Below are 13,066 nucleotides of genomic sequence, written 5' to 3'. Positions count from 1 at the left end.
ACATTCAGCAGAATATAGTTAAGGATGGGCGTTATTTATGAGGACAAATAACAACTACGGACTAGATTTGAAAAAAAAACAAAAAAAACTGGCCAAGTCGGAGTCGTGTGAGAATAATGGGGACGGATAGGGTACGTGGCACTATTTTATAGGTTAGAAAAACGACCAGCCCGCGGTATTTTAGATCCAGTTGACGATAATGAACCAAGACGAGAATCTGTCTAGGTTCCTTCTTCTTCTTCCACAATATAATTATATCTTTCTTCACACACCCCTAGAGAGAGAAAGGAAGGTGTTACCGGATTTAGGAGAGATAAAGAAGGTTTCTTCATTTAGAAACAGAGACACGAAGTTTGCGATGATGATGATGATTCAGAGAAGAGGAGGTGAGAGACAAGACTCGTCGGCGGCGGCGTACAACGTTGTCCATAAGTTGCCTCACGGAGACAGTCCTTATGTCCGAGCGAAGCATGTTCAGGTAAATTTAATATACATATGTGTGACTTTATCCAAAGGAATCGAGTTTATATTGATTTTTACTGAGATTTTGGATTTGATGTTTGGTTCAGTTGGTGGAGAAAGATGCAGAAGCAGCGATAGAGTTGTTTTGGATAGCGATTAAAGCGAGAGATAGAGTTGATAGTGCTCTTAAAGACATGGCCTTGTTAATGAAACAACAGAACAGAGCTGAAGAAGCCATTGACGCTATTCAATCCTTTAGAGATCTTTGTTCAAGACAAGCTCAAGAGTCATTAGACAATGTCCTCATCGATCTATATAAGGTAACTAAACTCTGACCGAGACCATTCTCTTGTTTCTCTCGGTTACCGTTTTATTAGATAGTGAAATTGACAAACTTGGGATTCCGAATTTTGTTGAACAGAAATGTGGGAGAATAGAAGAGCAAGTTGAGTTATTGAAGCAAAAGCTTTGGATGATATATCAAGGAGAAGCATTCAATGGCAAACCAACAAAGACTGCGAGATCTCATGGCAAGAAGTTTCAGGTCACCGTCGAGAAGGAAACCTCTAGGATCTTGGTAAGACTAATAATCTCACGACTAGTCTTTAGTTGTGATTAGATTTCTCAAGTCTCTTGATCAGTGAACTGATGGAATTTGAATGAATGTGGTGTTACAGGGGAACTTGGGATGGGCTTATATGCAACTAATGGACTATACAGCAGCTGAAGCTGTGTATCGGAAAGCTCAATTGATAGAGCCAGATGCAAACAAGGCTTGCAATTTATGCACATGTCTCATCAAGCAAGGGAAGCACGATGAGGCGAGGTCGATTCTCTTTCGTGATGTACTAATGGAGAACAAAGAAGGGTCTGGTGATCCGAGGTTGATGGCTCGGGTTCAAGAGCTATTGAGTGAGCTAAAGCCACAGGAAGAAGAAGCAGCGGCTTCTGTGTCTGTGGAATGTGAAGTTGGTATAGATGAGATAGCGGTTGTCGAAGGACTTGATGAGTTTGTGAAGGAATGGAGGAGGCCTTATAGGACAAGAAGACTTCCGATTTTCGAAGAGATCTTACCACTGAGAGATCAATTGGCTTGTTGATGATTCTCTGTGTGTTTGGATTGATGTTTGAATACTGAATAGGAACCTTTTTGGGTAGAAGAATGTAGTGAGTGAATAGAGTTTACCTCTTGTAAGCTTTTTCGGGTGTCGTTGTCTGTTATTACCGCAATGTCAAATGATCTCATTCCAAAAGTAATTCCAAAAGTAGTTGATGTTATATCCATAGATATAACACTATCAGATAATGTGTCAAGTTGGTTGGAGGAATATAAAACCGATCATTAGACTTGTAGATTACAAGAGCATAAAGGCCTAACCTATATAATAAGTAAACACAAGAAAAAGCTTAAATCTCTCTTCCAAACAGTTGATTTCCTAAGGATCATTCTGGGTACCACGTCAATTTTTGTTTGCCTAAATAAAAGAAGAAGGAAAAATACAAAAGAGAAGGATAAAAGGGGATAACTATACCGGGATGGTTCTAATTAGCTTAGTAGCTATGTGGGTGGTCTGATCCACCGGAATCGAGTTCTTAAGTACACTTGAAGCCATGGCAAACCGACAAAATGATGATGAGAATCAAAGCGACAATGATGCCAAAGACTATGAGCTTTATCTTCATGTTTTCGAACCACAACTTTCTTTTCATCTTTGTTCCTTGTGTTCTAAAATCTTGTGCCTATTAACAAACAGAAGAAGAAGAGCATGTTACCACTAGATAATAGTGATGTAGTGTCTCTTATACTGTATTTGAGATGTGGTTATTATTAACCTGTGAGCGAAGGTTCTCAGTTTTGTCTACTAATAGCTCGATTTTCTCTCCACGGTCAAGGACCTGCCATAGGATTGAATTGCAGAAAACACATTCAGCTTACAGGTGAGGAGTTGTCGATGAAAAACATGGATAATTTAGTCTAACCTTCTCAATATTCTCCATCATAACACCCTTCACTTCAGTCACCTGAGCCTTAACTTTGGAAAGTTTGCTAATCTCCTCAGGATGATCCGCACAGTACTGCATGTGCTCCTTCAATTTAGACCTACATTCATTACAACAAAACCATTTAAAACACACATCCACAAAGATGGAATTGAAAAGAAATGCTCTGACTAAAAATGTTAAAAGTACCCGAATTCTTTGTTCAAGCTGTTGGCTTTAGCAGTGGAAGCTTTTCCACCACCGTATCTCTTGTTGAAATCCTCCTTGACTCTCTCCAAGAAAGCCATTGGTATCTGCCTCCCAGCAGATTCAATAACAACAACACAATAGGCTGCATAACAACAGAGGGAAATGAGAAATCTTATTGTCACATTCCAACTAAAGCAAATTCGTGCATTGGACAACCAAAGCTTTCCAAACATAAAAATCTTCACAATAAACATTCCAAAGAAGCCATGCATAAAGCTGATTAAAATCAGAACGAAAACAACAGATTGCATATCCAATCAAGACATGGCATTGATTAGAAGAAAATCTGAATATAACACAATGCCACAAGAATCGAGAGCAACGAATATCCTACGAAATTCAAAGCTACACTGTTCTCGAACATTTGATTTCGAAACTAAGCATTCATAAGAAAACAGATGAACCAAGGCATAAACAGAGAAATACAGAGCAAAATCGACACAGATCGGGAGATAGAGACTTACTGAAGCCATTATCAGCGAGATAATTGAAAGTGTGACCGTCGCAATTGTAGGTAAATTTGTTGTTCGAGGACGGAAGTTTCTGGAGACACTGAGCGGCGACGGAGGTGAAATTGCCCTTGAACTCGGTATACTCGGCGAGGATCACCGTACCGCGAGCGACGAAGCTGTAGATCAACGATTGTTGTCCCATTCTTCCTTTTATCCAGATGAGAGAAAGATAAAAAAACGAAACCTAAGAACACCACAAAAATCCGATCGAATTGATGAGAGAGATTAGTAAGCGATGTAAAAATACACAAGGGAACGAGGGGTAGCGATGGAGAAAGCAGGACGCAGAGATCGGAGAAGAGAAACTATATGAGAGCGCTGGATTTGCGCGAGTAACAGAGACATTATTTTCCCTTTGGTAACGTTCAAATTTTGAATTTTTAAATATAAAAAGTAAATAAAAAGAAAAATTCATCATTTGTATAGTCGAAAATTGCCTTAATAAACTTTATTTTGGTAAATAATTCACGTCTAATTAATAATAGTATCTTCATGTTTTTACACCACGGTGGCTCGTTTTTCAATTCAAATGTGAAATGTTTATCAATGAGCATTTTAAAAAACAAATATATATATATATATATATATTATATATTGATTTTTTATAAAGAAAATTGCGATGTGTAAGGGATATTTGAGTTGTTAAATTTTCTATAAATTATATGTTATGTTACTTAAAAGAACGTTCAATTGATAATGTTGCAAACCTTCCTACCAAAAAAATTAAAATAATGTTGCAAACCTTTTCTTTCATTCCAATTCACTAACCTTCTATTCTAACCACAACCTAACTACCTAAATTTCAATTATTTGATTGTTGATCAAAATCTTTAGGAACACGTTAAACAAATTAATTAGCAGGTTCTAAACAATGCAGAGCAATTGTAGATGACAAGAGATAACGGTAGAAGTTCGAATTTTGTTGCTGTAACAAGATACTATGACTATGAGCTCCCCCCGTCCATTAAGAATTAAGAAATTTGGTTAATTACAACATTTGTTTTTATGTTTAAGCCTTTTGTTCGTAACTGAGCTAATACTGGAATCACTGATCAATGATGAATTTGGAAAAAAAGATATTTTGAGGAAGACAGAGACAGACTCTCTTCGACCATGGGACCTGAACTTGTCCTAAAGTTGGTAATTACTAATTTGTGCCATCGGCAGAGTCCACGAGCTTTTTGGCTGGATCCGGGCGGGTCCAACTTTCTCGACATTTGTTTGATCTCTCCGTTTTGAAATTGTTTTTTTTTAGTCCTTAAATTCAAGGTTTTATACTATTTTTGACCCAATCTGACTACCTTAAATGACAACTTTACCCTTGCCCGCTTTTCAACTTTTTCTTCTCCCATGTCCACTTTAGTCCTCGTTTTGTTCTTTCATAGTCTTCTAGATCTGTAGTTTTTTTCCGCGACCGCCCAAAAAATTCTCTGATCAGACGGTCGATTGGATCGGAGATTTAAGGTAAAGAAAAAATGGCGCAACAATCGTTGATCTACAGTTTCGTAGCTCGCGGCACGGTGATCCTCGTTGAGTTCACTGATTTCAAAGGTAATTTCACCTCAATCGCTGCTCAGTGCCTCCAGAAGCTTCCGTCTTCGAACAACAAGTTCACCTACAACTGCGACGGTCATACCTTCAATTACCTTGTCGAAGATGGATTCAGTAAGTCACTTTTCGTTTGATCTATGCATAGGTTTTAATCTTACACCATTCGGTGCTTACCTCGATTTGTTTCTAGGTTTATTTGCCTAACCTATCGATTCGTATGGATTTGTGCATCCTGAGTAGTCTGATTTCACTGAGGAACCGCATGAACCAAGCTTTTAGGGTTAGATCTATATTTATTAAACGCAATAAATCTCTGTAGAGTCTTACCTGTATAATCACTCAGATTTGGACAGAATCCGTGGTAGCTTTGGTTGATACTATGTGGAAGAACACCAACATTGATCTGAGACAGGGTTTTTACTGGTTGCTTTATTTGCGTATAGTTTCCTAGGTCATGGGTTTTGGCTGGCTTCATTTTTCAATGAAAATCTGGGGTCTTATTGTAAGCTTTTGTGACTATCCTTTAGTTGTTGTAGCCATATCAATTTCATATTAAATCAATGTCACCTGATTATCCCGTAAGGGAAGACAAGGAGATTGATTTTGTTCCTGTTGTACAGCCTATTGTGTTGTTGCGGTTGATTCTGCTGGGAGGCAAATTCCCATGTCCTTTTTGGAAAGAGTAAAAGAAGATTTTAACAAGCGATATGGTGGTGGAAAGGCTGCAACTGCTCAAGCAAACAGCTTGAATAAGGAGTTTGGGTACTTTTTCATTATCTCTTCTATTTGGATGATCTTCTCTTTTATATTCGTGGACTGACTCTTTTTGGTAACTTTGAAGCTCTAAACTGAAAGAGCATATGCAGTATTGCATGGATCATCCTGATGAGATTAGCAAGCTTGCTAAGGTGAAGGCGCAAGTGTCAGAAGTTAAGGGTGTAATGATGGAAAACATTGAGAAGGTTTGAATCTGACCCTTTCTGTCCTCAATGTATATATTTACATCTATGGTTGACCCATCTGAAAGAGCTCATCTAGTCATACTAAGTTACTGTGAAATCAATTACTAATAATTCAATGCATTACATCTTACGGGAAATGTCCAGTTTACCAATGTAACACCGCTTACATATGCGACTCATTATTTGCAGGTTCTTGACCGTGGTGAGAAAATTGAGCTTTTGGTGGACAAAACCGAAAATCTTCGCTCACAGGTTAGACTCTCTCATACCCTTATCTCCTGCATCTATTTGCCTACACTCACACACAAAGATGAACATGCTTTTTGAGTTCATAGCTGACTCATCCTATTACCATATCTTGTGTCTAACTGAACTCAAACTGCCACAGGCACAAGATTTCAGAACAACAGGAACGCAGATGAGAAGAAAGATGTGGCTTCAGAACATGAAGATAAAACTCATAGTGCTCGCCATCATTATCGCACTGATTCTCATCATCGTGCTCTCAGTTTGCCATGGGTTTAAGTGTTAAGCCCAGAAAATTCAAAACTTCTGAGATCTTTCTCACTCGGTACATCGTAGTGCCTTCTCTTTTATTGTTCGATCTTCAATCTAATGTTTCTGCTTGAATTGGTTTTGTATAGATAGACATATATGTATGCTACTCATTTGCTATATTGCTTGCATCTGATGACATTGATCCCTTGCGAACCAGTCAGTACTTGACAAGAGATCCGAAACTATTAAATGATTTTGTTGACTGAAGATTGCATTGTGGTGGTGATGATAAAAATTTGAGATTGTATTGACGATTATACGGCGTGATGTGTGCTGGTTACTTTAAATTTAGATAAGAGTAGTGCCCTCTCTATATCGTTACTAGGGATGGTAGTACATATATATACGTACGTCATATTCCGACCACCAAGGTTGTTTTGTTCAAACTCCTCCCGCAACGCTTGAGTAGATCTTGTCGGCCATCGGGTCGTTTATGAGTTCAAACATACGTGTTTACTCTGCTATCAGTAGGAGCAACCAATACAGAGTTTAGTAGTACATACAGAAGCATCTTGTCAAGAAACAACAATCTGTAGTCACAATGGTATAAATATTTGGGCTATTTTAGTTAAGTGGGCCGAATATTTAATGGGCCGTAAAACCTAATTTGAGATCCTGCAACCAAAACTTTCCCGCTAAAACACTCTCATTCCCGCTCAAGCTCACACCAGATTCCGATTTTCACTTTTGTTCACCGAGCACCAAATCCCAACAAAATTCCGATACGGTCAATCATATCAGAGAATGGAATTCGATATCCCATTGCCGGAGGAGCTTGAGCTTCTAGAAGCCAATTCTCATTTCTACGAAGAAGAAGATGAGTACCTAAACTTTGAGGAGCCGCCATATCCTTACCCAATCGACGGCGATGAAGAAAAGGAAGAAGAACGCGTCGCGCACAAGGAGCCTCATGTCCGACAATCGGAATCTTCTGATATCAAGGGTTGTAAACGACCCAGGAGTCTAATTTCCGATCCGATTGTGAATCTCGACGAAGTCTCTCCAGCTTCTGATAAGAGAAGCAAAATTGATGATAACCGGGTAGAAATTGAAGATGAGGATTGGTTACGCTTCTCTCCGGTTAAGGAAGTAGTTCACGTTATGGAGGAGGAAGAAGAAGTTGTCATTCCCCAGGAGACTATGTTGTCCAGGTTACTATACTGTTCATGAGACTTACCGACTCGGAATTTCTTTTTTAGTAATCTCGTTATTGGAATTTGCAGATACGCTTCTGAGATAGATGGGGAATGCTTCCCAATCACAGCACCTGACGGAGGAGATAGGGTTTATGCGAAATTCTGCCGGGCTTTGGGAGATGAAGAGGTGAACAAATTGGATGTGAAAGACAAATCTAATGGTACCATGTATTATCTATTTCTTACTGGGGAATACTCTTTTCTTGTATTCATTCGTTTCTCAATCTTCTGACAAGAACTATAATTTTCTCGATAGTTAACTTATATCATTCATTTGTTTTTTTGCAGGTCTTATTAAAGATCCTATCAGTGTTCTTTTGCAGCAATCAGAGAAAGAGGCATTTAACAAGGTCTTGCAAGCTAGTTCTGAAGATCAGAATGAAACCATTTCTGCAGAAACGTCTGTAATGCATGAGAAACTCTGGGTGGACAAATATTCTCCGAGCTCCTTCACTGAGCTTCTCAGTGATGAGCAAACCAATCGAGAGGTACTTTTCACTTCTTGGTGATGAATCTGGAAAATTAGATGAAGAAGAGAATTCGGTAGAATAGAGGCTTATTTGTTGTACTAGTTGACCGTTATTAATGTTATTTGCAGGTTCTGTTATGGCTTAAGCAGTGGGATGCTTCTGTTTTTGGATCTGAAATTAGGAGCACGACAGAGGCAGTATTGTCAGCTTTGAAACGACATTCTACCACAAGTCATCATCAGAAATCGGATTCAGCTTTTACAAGGAAAAAACAGTTCAATAGATGGAGTAAGGAGAGTTTTGGATATTCTAAAAATGCAGAAGTGAGCAATACCAACACTGCAGATATTAATGACTTGTGGAACAAAAAGTCCAAACTTACTGGTCCTCCTGAACAAAAGGTGAGCGATAAACTGATCTAGACTTCAAGTTTATTCTTATAATCTGCTTCTGGTTGTCTTTTATTATAACCATAAGTATGCATCGGTTGTAAAATTCGTAGTTTCACTGTTGTTGTAGATCCTTCTGCTCTGTGGTGCCCCCGGACTTGGAAAGACAACGCTTGCTCACATTGCAGCTAAGCATTGTGGATATCGCGTTGTTGAGGTATTCTTGTATACCTTTTACTTTCCATGATAACGAATGGATTCTTCATCATTTTGTTGCAGCAACGTTTCTGTATGTGCATTTCTTATTCTTCTTTTCTTGTGTATTATGTTTAATTCAACCTGTGTTATTTTGCAGATCAATGCTAGTGACGAGCGATCAGCATCAGCTATTGAAACTAGAATTCTTGATGTAGTTCAGATGAACTCTGTCACAGCTGATTCTAGACCTAAATGTTTGGTATGCTTTACATACTCCTTATTCGCTTGGGACCTTTCTTCATTATGTCGAACTGTATTACTCCATGTTGTCTGAAATGGAAGAGACTGACACTAATTTATGTAGGTGATTGATGAGATAGATGGAGCTCTTGGTGATGGAAAAGGAGCAGTTGATGTTATTCTTAAGATGGTATGTGTATGTATGCTGGTACTGAGACTTTGGTTAAGTTTGGGTCTACTTAGTATCAACTCTTTGCTTGTTTTACCTCTTTCCCAGTTTCAGTAACTGCACGAAGGTTTTTGGTTAATCTTATCTTACGTTGCTAGCTCTAAACCTCCTTTGATTCTCTTTATCATTTCTTGAACTTTTTCTCCTCTTGGAGACCAATTTGGGAATGACTATGTGGACTATGTATTAGCATTTCTAAGTATATAATTGTATCTTTGCTACATAGGTGTTGGCAGAAAGAAAACATGCTACAGGCAAGGAAAATGTAGAGAATGTAAAGACTTCCTCGAAGAAGGACCGCCGAACAGCACCACTATCAAGACCTGTCATTTGTATATGTAATGATTTATATGCACCAGCACTAAGACCTCTGCGACAGATAGCAAAGTAAGTTCAAGTTCAACGTTCTGTTGGCTTTAAGGGTCTCTAGTTCCTGTTTGTGTGGTGAAGCTAGCACTTTTTTTTATTATTATGTAGAGCATACTGCTTTCAAAGTGCTTAACTGTCTCCGGTACACGTTAGCTAATTTTGCTTATCATATGCTTATTCTAGAGAATTCTTCTCTTAGTAATTAGTATGATAATAAGCCCCCATGCTTCTGTTGCAGGGTTCATATATTTGTTCAACCAACAGTGAGTCGTGTGGTAAACAGGTAACTATTTCTTACTCTACTGTGTGCGAAGAAGAACTCTTCTAAGTTTCTTCACTATTTTGTTTTATTTTGGTGAAGCTACGGCCATTGATAACTATTAATCCAACTGTTAGTCACCTGTAAGACTATTTTCCACTCTGAATTGAGAGTCTGGAAATTTATCATTCCACAAGATGTGACTAAATTTGTTAAATAGTATGAAATGATGCAGCACATCTCATTGCTATCATGGTTGGGAAGTATTTTGGATAAGAACCATTGAACTATATTCATATTAAAGTCAAAATTTCTCCCTGATTTTAGATATCTATCAAAATCGTCTTACTAGGCTGATATGTGTAAATGACAGGCTCAAGTACATCTGTAATATGGAGGGTATGAAAGCAAGATCATTCGCTCTTAGTGCTCTTGCGGAGTACACTGGTATCTTTCTCTCTTTAATTTGGTTTTTAGTGTGATCTTAATTTTCTTAGAGAAATTTTTTGGTCGTGTATTTGTTTCCTACATAATTCTGCTATCTTTTGCCTTTTATTTGGTGGTTACTGGTTACAGAATGTGACATTCGCTCTTGCTTGAACACTCTGCAATTTCTCTACAAGAAGAAAGAAACCATCAATGTGGTGAGACTTTGATACCCTTCTTGCACTGGCTCTGTGTTTTCCACTTTCGATTTGATTTGTACTAGCCCATCTAGCTAGGAACACCGTAACAGTTTTCAACATTTTTGTTCTATAGGCAACTAACTTTTTATTTGGTTTCCCATCCTTGGGGATTTAGCCTTCTGATAAGCTAAGACCCGCCTTCTTTCTCTTTCAGATTGACATTGGATCTCAAGTTGTTGGGCGGAAAGACATGTCAAAGAGTCTGTTTGATATCTGGAAAGAGGTAAGCCCAATTAAAGTGTCGTAGCAATCTTTGCTTACAGATAATTTCATTTTATATTTAAGCTTGCTTCCTCTTTCTAGATATTCACCACGAGAAAAATGAAACGAGAACGATCTAATGACGCTTCTGGCAGTGGGGCCAAAAACTTTGACTTCTTACACTCTCTCGTGTCCAGTCGGTATGTACTAGACAATGAATTTTTCTTTCATTATTCAATAACTTTTCTGCTTTGTGTATTCATCCTTAAGTTTAACTGAATGTGCAGGGGTGATTATGATTTGATTTTCGATGGTATACATGAAAACATTTTGCAGCTCCACTACCATGATCCAGTGATGGACAAGACAGTAAGGCTAATTAATGACTTTGAATCCCTATGACTGTTTTGTTCTGTATGTTTGTGCGGCTATGTTCTGAAATAACGTATGTGTATTCTTTTTTACATAAAGATCAGCTGCTTGGACGGTCTTGGAACTTCTGATTTGCTGCATCGATACATAATGCGCACTCAGCAAATGCCTCTCTATGGTAAAGGCTTTAAAGCTCAGATGATTGCAGAGTCCTGTAAATAAGACTGATATTTTCTTTTTACCTTATGATGTAGTTTACTTTCCTAGCCTGGTGATACCTATACACCGTCGTGTGGCCCAAATTCAAAAACCAATGATTGAGTGGCCTAAGTCATACCACAGGTGATTTTGGTGTCATATTTTATTGATAAAGAAAGGCAACATTCAAAGCGTCCCTTTTTACTAGTGCTTCTCAATATCAAATGTACCAGATGTCGAACACTTTTGGTAGAAAAGCAGGAGTCTCTGCGGTCTTGGCACCACAAGATACCTCCCTATATTGGAAGGCATTTGTCAATCAAGTCTTTCGTAGAAGACTCTATTTCCCCGCTATTGCATATTCTTTCTCCCCCAACTCTTAGACCGGTATGTCTTCATCTGTTGAATGTTGGTTTTTCTTTGTATTCATTGTTCCTTTCATGGTTTACTGTGCTGCTCTTCTAAGCATATCATCTTTGCTATTCTCCTCAGGTGGCATCGCATTTGCTATCAGATAGGCAAAAGGAACAACTGGCGGGTTTGGTCATGCTTATGTGTTCTTATTCTTTGACTTATAAGAATGTGAAATCTGATCCTGTTCTAAGTAGCCTCAGGGAGGATGCTGCTTCAGATGCTTTAGTTCTTGCTTTAGATCCACATCTATTTGATTTCATTAATTTCAAGGTTTTGTTTCTTTTTCTTTTCTTAGTATCTGTCCACTACATTCTGCCTTTGGAGATAATACTCATCGCCTTTCCAACATTTGACAGGGTCACCAATTTAAACATCATGTACTCGCCTTAGCGATGAAACAAGTGTTGGTACATGAAGTAAGTCGCATCTTCTTCCACTAAACTTGTTATGGATTTGTGCCTTTAGCTGCCTGAAGATCTTGATTGTCTGATTTTCAAAAACATGTTAAAAACTCAGGTTGAGAAGCAAAAGATACTGCAAGCAAGTGGAGGAAAGTCCGGGATCTTGAACAAACCCGAAATTAAGAAAATAAATCAAGACTTAGCGAAGAAAACCAATGCTGCAGCAAATGAAAGTCAAAGAACCCCAGTTACCTCTAAACCTCCGTCGGTTTCAGTTGGGACTGCGACAACATCAAAACCTAATTCTAGTGATGTGAAAAAGGCATCTCGCAACGCCCTTAATTTCTTCGACAGGTAATTGGAGGATTGGATGTCATTTTTCTCAACTAGAACTTCATTATATCCCAAGCTATTATCACCCATAGAAATGGTGGATGACTTGCCTCATCGGAATTAATTTCAACCAGACAGCTCAGTGACAGAAATCATGACTAATTGCATTTTGTCTGGTAAAAACAGGTTTAGGAAGTCAAGGAAAGATTATGAAGATCCAGAGGATGTACAAAATCGAGCAACTGCAAAAAGAGATTCACGTCCTCTTCTCTTCAAGTTTAACGAGGTATGTCACAACCTCCGGGATATAGCAACCAACCAAAAGCTCCTCTAAAGGATGATTCTAAGATAACTATATACAAACCTTATGAGATTCAAACTTAAGGCCAAATTCGAAATATTGACACTGATGTTATGTGTATGCTTTATACGTACAGGGTTTCACAAATGCTGTGAAGAGACCCGTTAGAATGCGGGAGTTTCTACTATGATTCTGCAACGAAGTCAGTCTTAGATTGGTGCGTAGTAGACTAGTAGTTACATACTAAGCTTTAATCTGATTTATGACAATGTTTGCATATGCTAAGAAAAGCCAAGTAAGAGAGAAAATGAATTGTGTAAATACCCACTGTTTTTTTCGTTGGAAATCTTGTTTACTATATATTTTACACAATACAACATATATGTCATTGACAGTAAACCTAAACCCCATGCTTGATATATCTTCGAGGGATAAACTTTCTAATGACTAGTGTAGTTGCATTGCATTCTATCAGCAATATCTTTATCTTTCAATGCATTTGAATGTAGACTATG

The 13,066-nt window shown here is 38.2% G+C and overlaps 4 protein-coding genes and 1 long non-coding RNA gene across 12 annotated transcripts; 3 read left to right on the top strand and 2 right to left on the bottom strand.

Annotated features, from left to right (window-relative positions):
* The first annotated feature begins 276 nt into the window (after positions 1-276).
* AT1G04770 (Tetratricopeptide repeat (TPR)-like superfamily protein) lies at positions 277-1,852 on the top strand. Its single transcript, NM_100355.4, has 4 exons — positions 277-478; positions 570-782; positions 884-1,039; positions 1,140-1,852. The coding sequence occupies exons 1-4, from the start codon at positions 359-361 to the stop codon at positions 1,560-1,562; spliced, it is 912 nt and encodes a 303-aa protein (NP_171969.2). The 5' UTR covers positions 277-358; the 3' UTR covers positions 1,563-1,852.
* VAMP726 (vesicle-associated membrane protein 726) lies at positions 1,422-3,593 on the bottom strand. 2 transcript variants are annotated; one of them, NM_001331501.1, is made up of 6 exons: positions 3,177-3,527; positions 2,653-2,794; positions 2,443-2,563; positions 2,296-2,358; positions 1,649-2,202; positions 1,422-1,569 (listed from the first exon to the last, which is right to left on the bottom strand). In NM_001331501.1, the coding sequence occupies exons 1-5, from the start codon at positions 3,364-3,366 to the stop codon at positions 2,056-2,058; spliced, it is 663 nt and encodes a 220-aa protein (NP_001323352.1). In that variant the 5' UTR covers positions 3,367-3,527; the 3' UTR covers positions 1,422-1,569; positions 1,649-2,055. The 2 variants fall into 2 exon arrangements, with proteins under 2 accessions (NP_001323352.1, NP_171968.1); NM_100354.2 differs by lacking the exon at positions 1,422-1,569 and having other exon boundaries at positions 1,767-2,202; positions 3,177-3,593.
* A 520-nt stretch (positions 3,594-4,113) lies between these two features.
* Positions 4,114-4,430, bottom strand: AT1G04287. Its single transcript, NR_138686.1, has one exon. It is a non-coding gene; the product is annotated as an other RNA (long non-coding RNA).
* A 44-nt stretch (positions 4,431-4,474) lies between these two features.
* Positions 4,475-6,660, top strand: VAMP721 (vesicle-associated membrane protein 721). 4 transcript variants are annotated; one of them, NM_001331498.1, is made up of 6 exons: positions 4,866-4,889; positions 4,966-5,277; positions 5,396-5,537; positions 5,617-5,737; positions 5,927-5,989; positions 6,126-6,552. In NM_001331498.1, exons 3-6 carry the CDS (start codon positions 5,440-5,442, stop codon positions 6,267-6,269), a joined length of 426 nt encoding a protein of 141 aa, NP_001318921.1. In that variant the 5' UTR covers positions 4,866-4,889; positions 4,966-5,277; positions 5,396-5,439; the 3' UTR covers positions 6,270-6,552. The 4 variants fall into 4 exon arrangements, with proteins under 4 accessions (NP_171967.1, NP_001318921.1, NP_001321868.1 ...); NM_100353.4 differs by lacking the exon at positions 4,966-5,277 and having other exon boundaries at positions 4,475-4,889; positions 6,126-6,660; NM_001331499.1 differs by having other exon boundaries at positions 4,966-5,537.
* A 296-nt stretch (positions 6,661-6,956) lies between these two features.
* CTF18 (P-loop containing nucleoside triphosphate hydrolases superfamily protein) lies at positions 6,957-13,027 on the top strand. Of its 4 annotated transcripts, none has more exons than NM_100352.3 (22): positions 6,957-7,446; positions 7,519-7,652; positions 7,780-7,979; positions 8,090-8,362; positions 8,481-8,567; positions 8,706-8,807; positions 8,913-8,978; positions 9,244-9,404; positions 9,625-9,669; positions 10,019-10,092; positions 10,222-10,289; positions 10,486-10,554; positions 10,635-10,732; positions 10,820-10,901; positions 11,004-11,082; positions 11,159-11,246; positions 11,336-11,489; positions 11,595-11,786; positions 11,873-11,932; positions 12,033-12,271; positions 12,437-12,536; positions 12,688-13,027. In NM_100352.3, the coding sequence occupies exons 1-22, from the start codon at positions 7,040-7,042 to the stop codon at positions 12,739-12,741; spliced, it is 2,832 nt and encodes a 943-aa protein (NP_171966.2). In that variant the 5' UTR covers positions 6,957-7,039; the 3' UTR covers positions 12,742-13,027. The 4 variants fall into 4 exon arrangements, with proteins under 4 accessions (NP_171966.2, NP_001322022.1, NP_001322020.1 ...); NM_001331497.1 differs by having other exon boundaries at positions 7,536-7,652; positions 12,688-12,942; NM_001331495.1 differs by having other exon boundaries at positions 6,963-7,446; positions 7,519-7,618; positions 12,688-12,980.
* The last annotated feature ends 39 nt before the right edge of the window (positions 13,028-13,066 follow it).

This window comes from Arabidopsis thaliana (assembly GCF_000001735.4).
Source record: "Arabidopsis thaliana chromosome 1 sequence".
NCBI lineage: Eukaryota > Viridiplantae > Streptophyta > Magnoliopsida > Brassicales > Brassicaceae > Arabidopsis > Arabidopsis thaliana.
Note: the sequence above shows the minus strand (reverse complement) of the source record. Positions and strands in the feature narration are given on the sequence as shown.

Bases quoted from the DNA above. Each gene is read 5' to 3' on its own strand.
- AT1G04770 (NM_100355.4), top strand. From the start codon at position 359: ATGATGATGATGATTCAGAGAAGAGGAGGTGAGAGACAAGACTCGTCG. The intron at 479-569 runs GTAAATTTAATA...TGTTTGGTTCAG, and splicing joins TCCGAGCGAAGCATGTTCAG to TTGGTGGAGAAAGATGCAGA. The intron at 1,040-1,139 runs GTAAGACTAATA...GTGGTGTTACAG, and splicing joins AGGAAACCTCTAGGATCTTG to GGGAACTTGGGATGGGCTTA.
- VAMP726 (NM_100354.2), bottom strand. From the start codon at position 3,366: ATGGGACAACAATCGTTGATCTACAGCTTCGTCGCTCGCGGTACGGTG. The intron at 2,359-2,442 runs GTTAGACTAAAT...ATCCTATGGCAG, and splicing joins TGATGGAGAATATTGAGAAG to GTCCTTGACCGTGGAGAGAA. The intron at 2,203-2,295 runs GTTAATAATAAC...GTTTGTTAATAG, and splicing joins CTGAGAACCTTCGCTCACAG to GCACAAGATTTTAGAACACA.
- VAMP721 (NM_100353.4), top strand. From the start codon at position 4,700: ATGGCGCAACAATCGTTGATCTACAGTTTCGTAGCTCGCGGCACGGTG. The intron at 4,890-5,395 runs GTAAGTCACTTT...CCTGTTGTACAG, and splicing joins CCTTGTCGAAGATGGATTCA to CCTATTGTGTTGTTGCGGTT. The intron at 5,738-5,926 runs GTTTGAATCTGA...CATTATTTGCAG, and splicing joins TGATGGAAAACATTGAGAAG to GTTCTTGACCGTGGTGAGAA.
- CTF18 (NM_100352.3), top strand. From the start codon at position 7,040: ATGGAATTCGATATCCCATTGCCGGAGGAGCTTGAGCTTCTAGAAGCC. The intron at 7,447-7,518 runs GTTACTATACTG...TGGAATTTGCAG, and splicing joins CAGGAGACTATGTTGTCCAG to ATACGCTTCTGAGATAGATG. The intron at 8,568-8,705 runs GTATTCTTGTAT...GTTATTTTGCAG, and splicing joins GTGGATATCGCGTTGTTGAG to ATCAATGCTAGTGACGAGCG.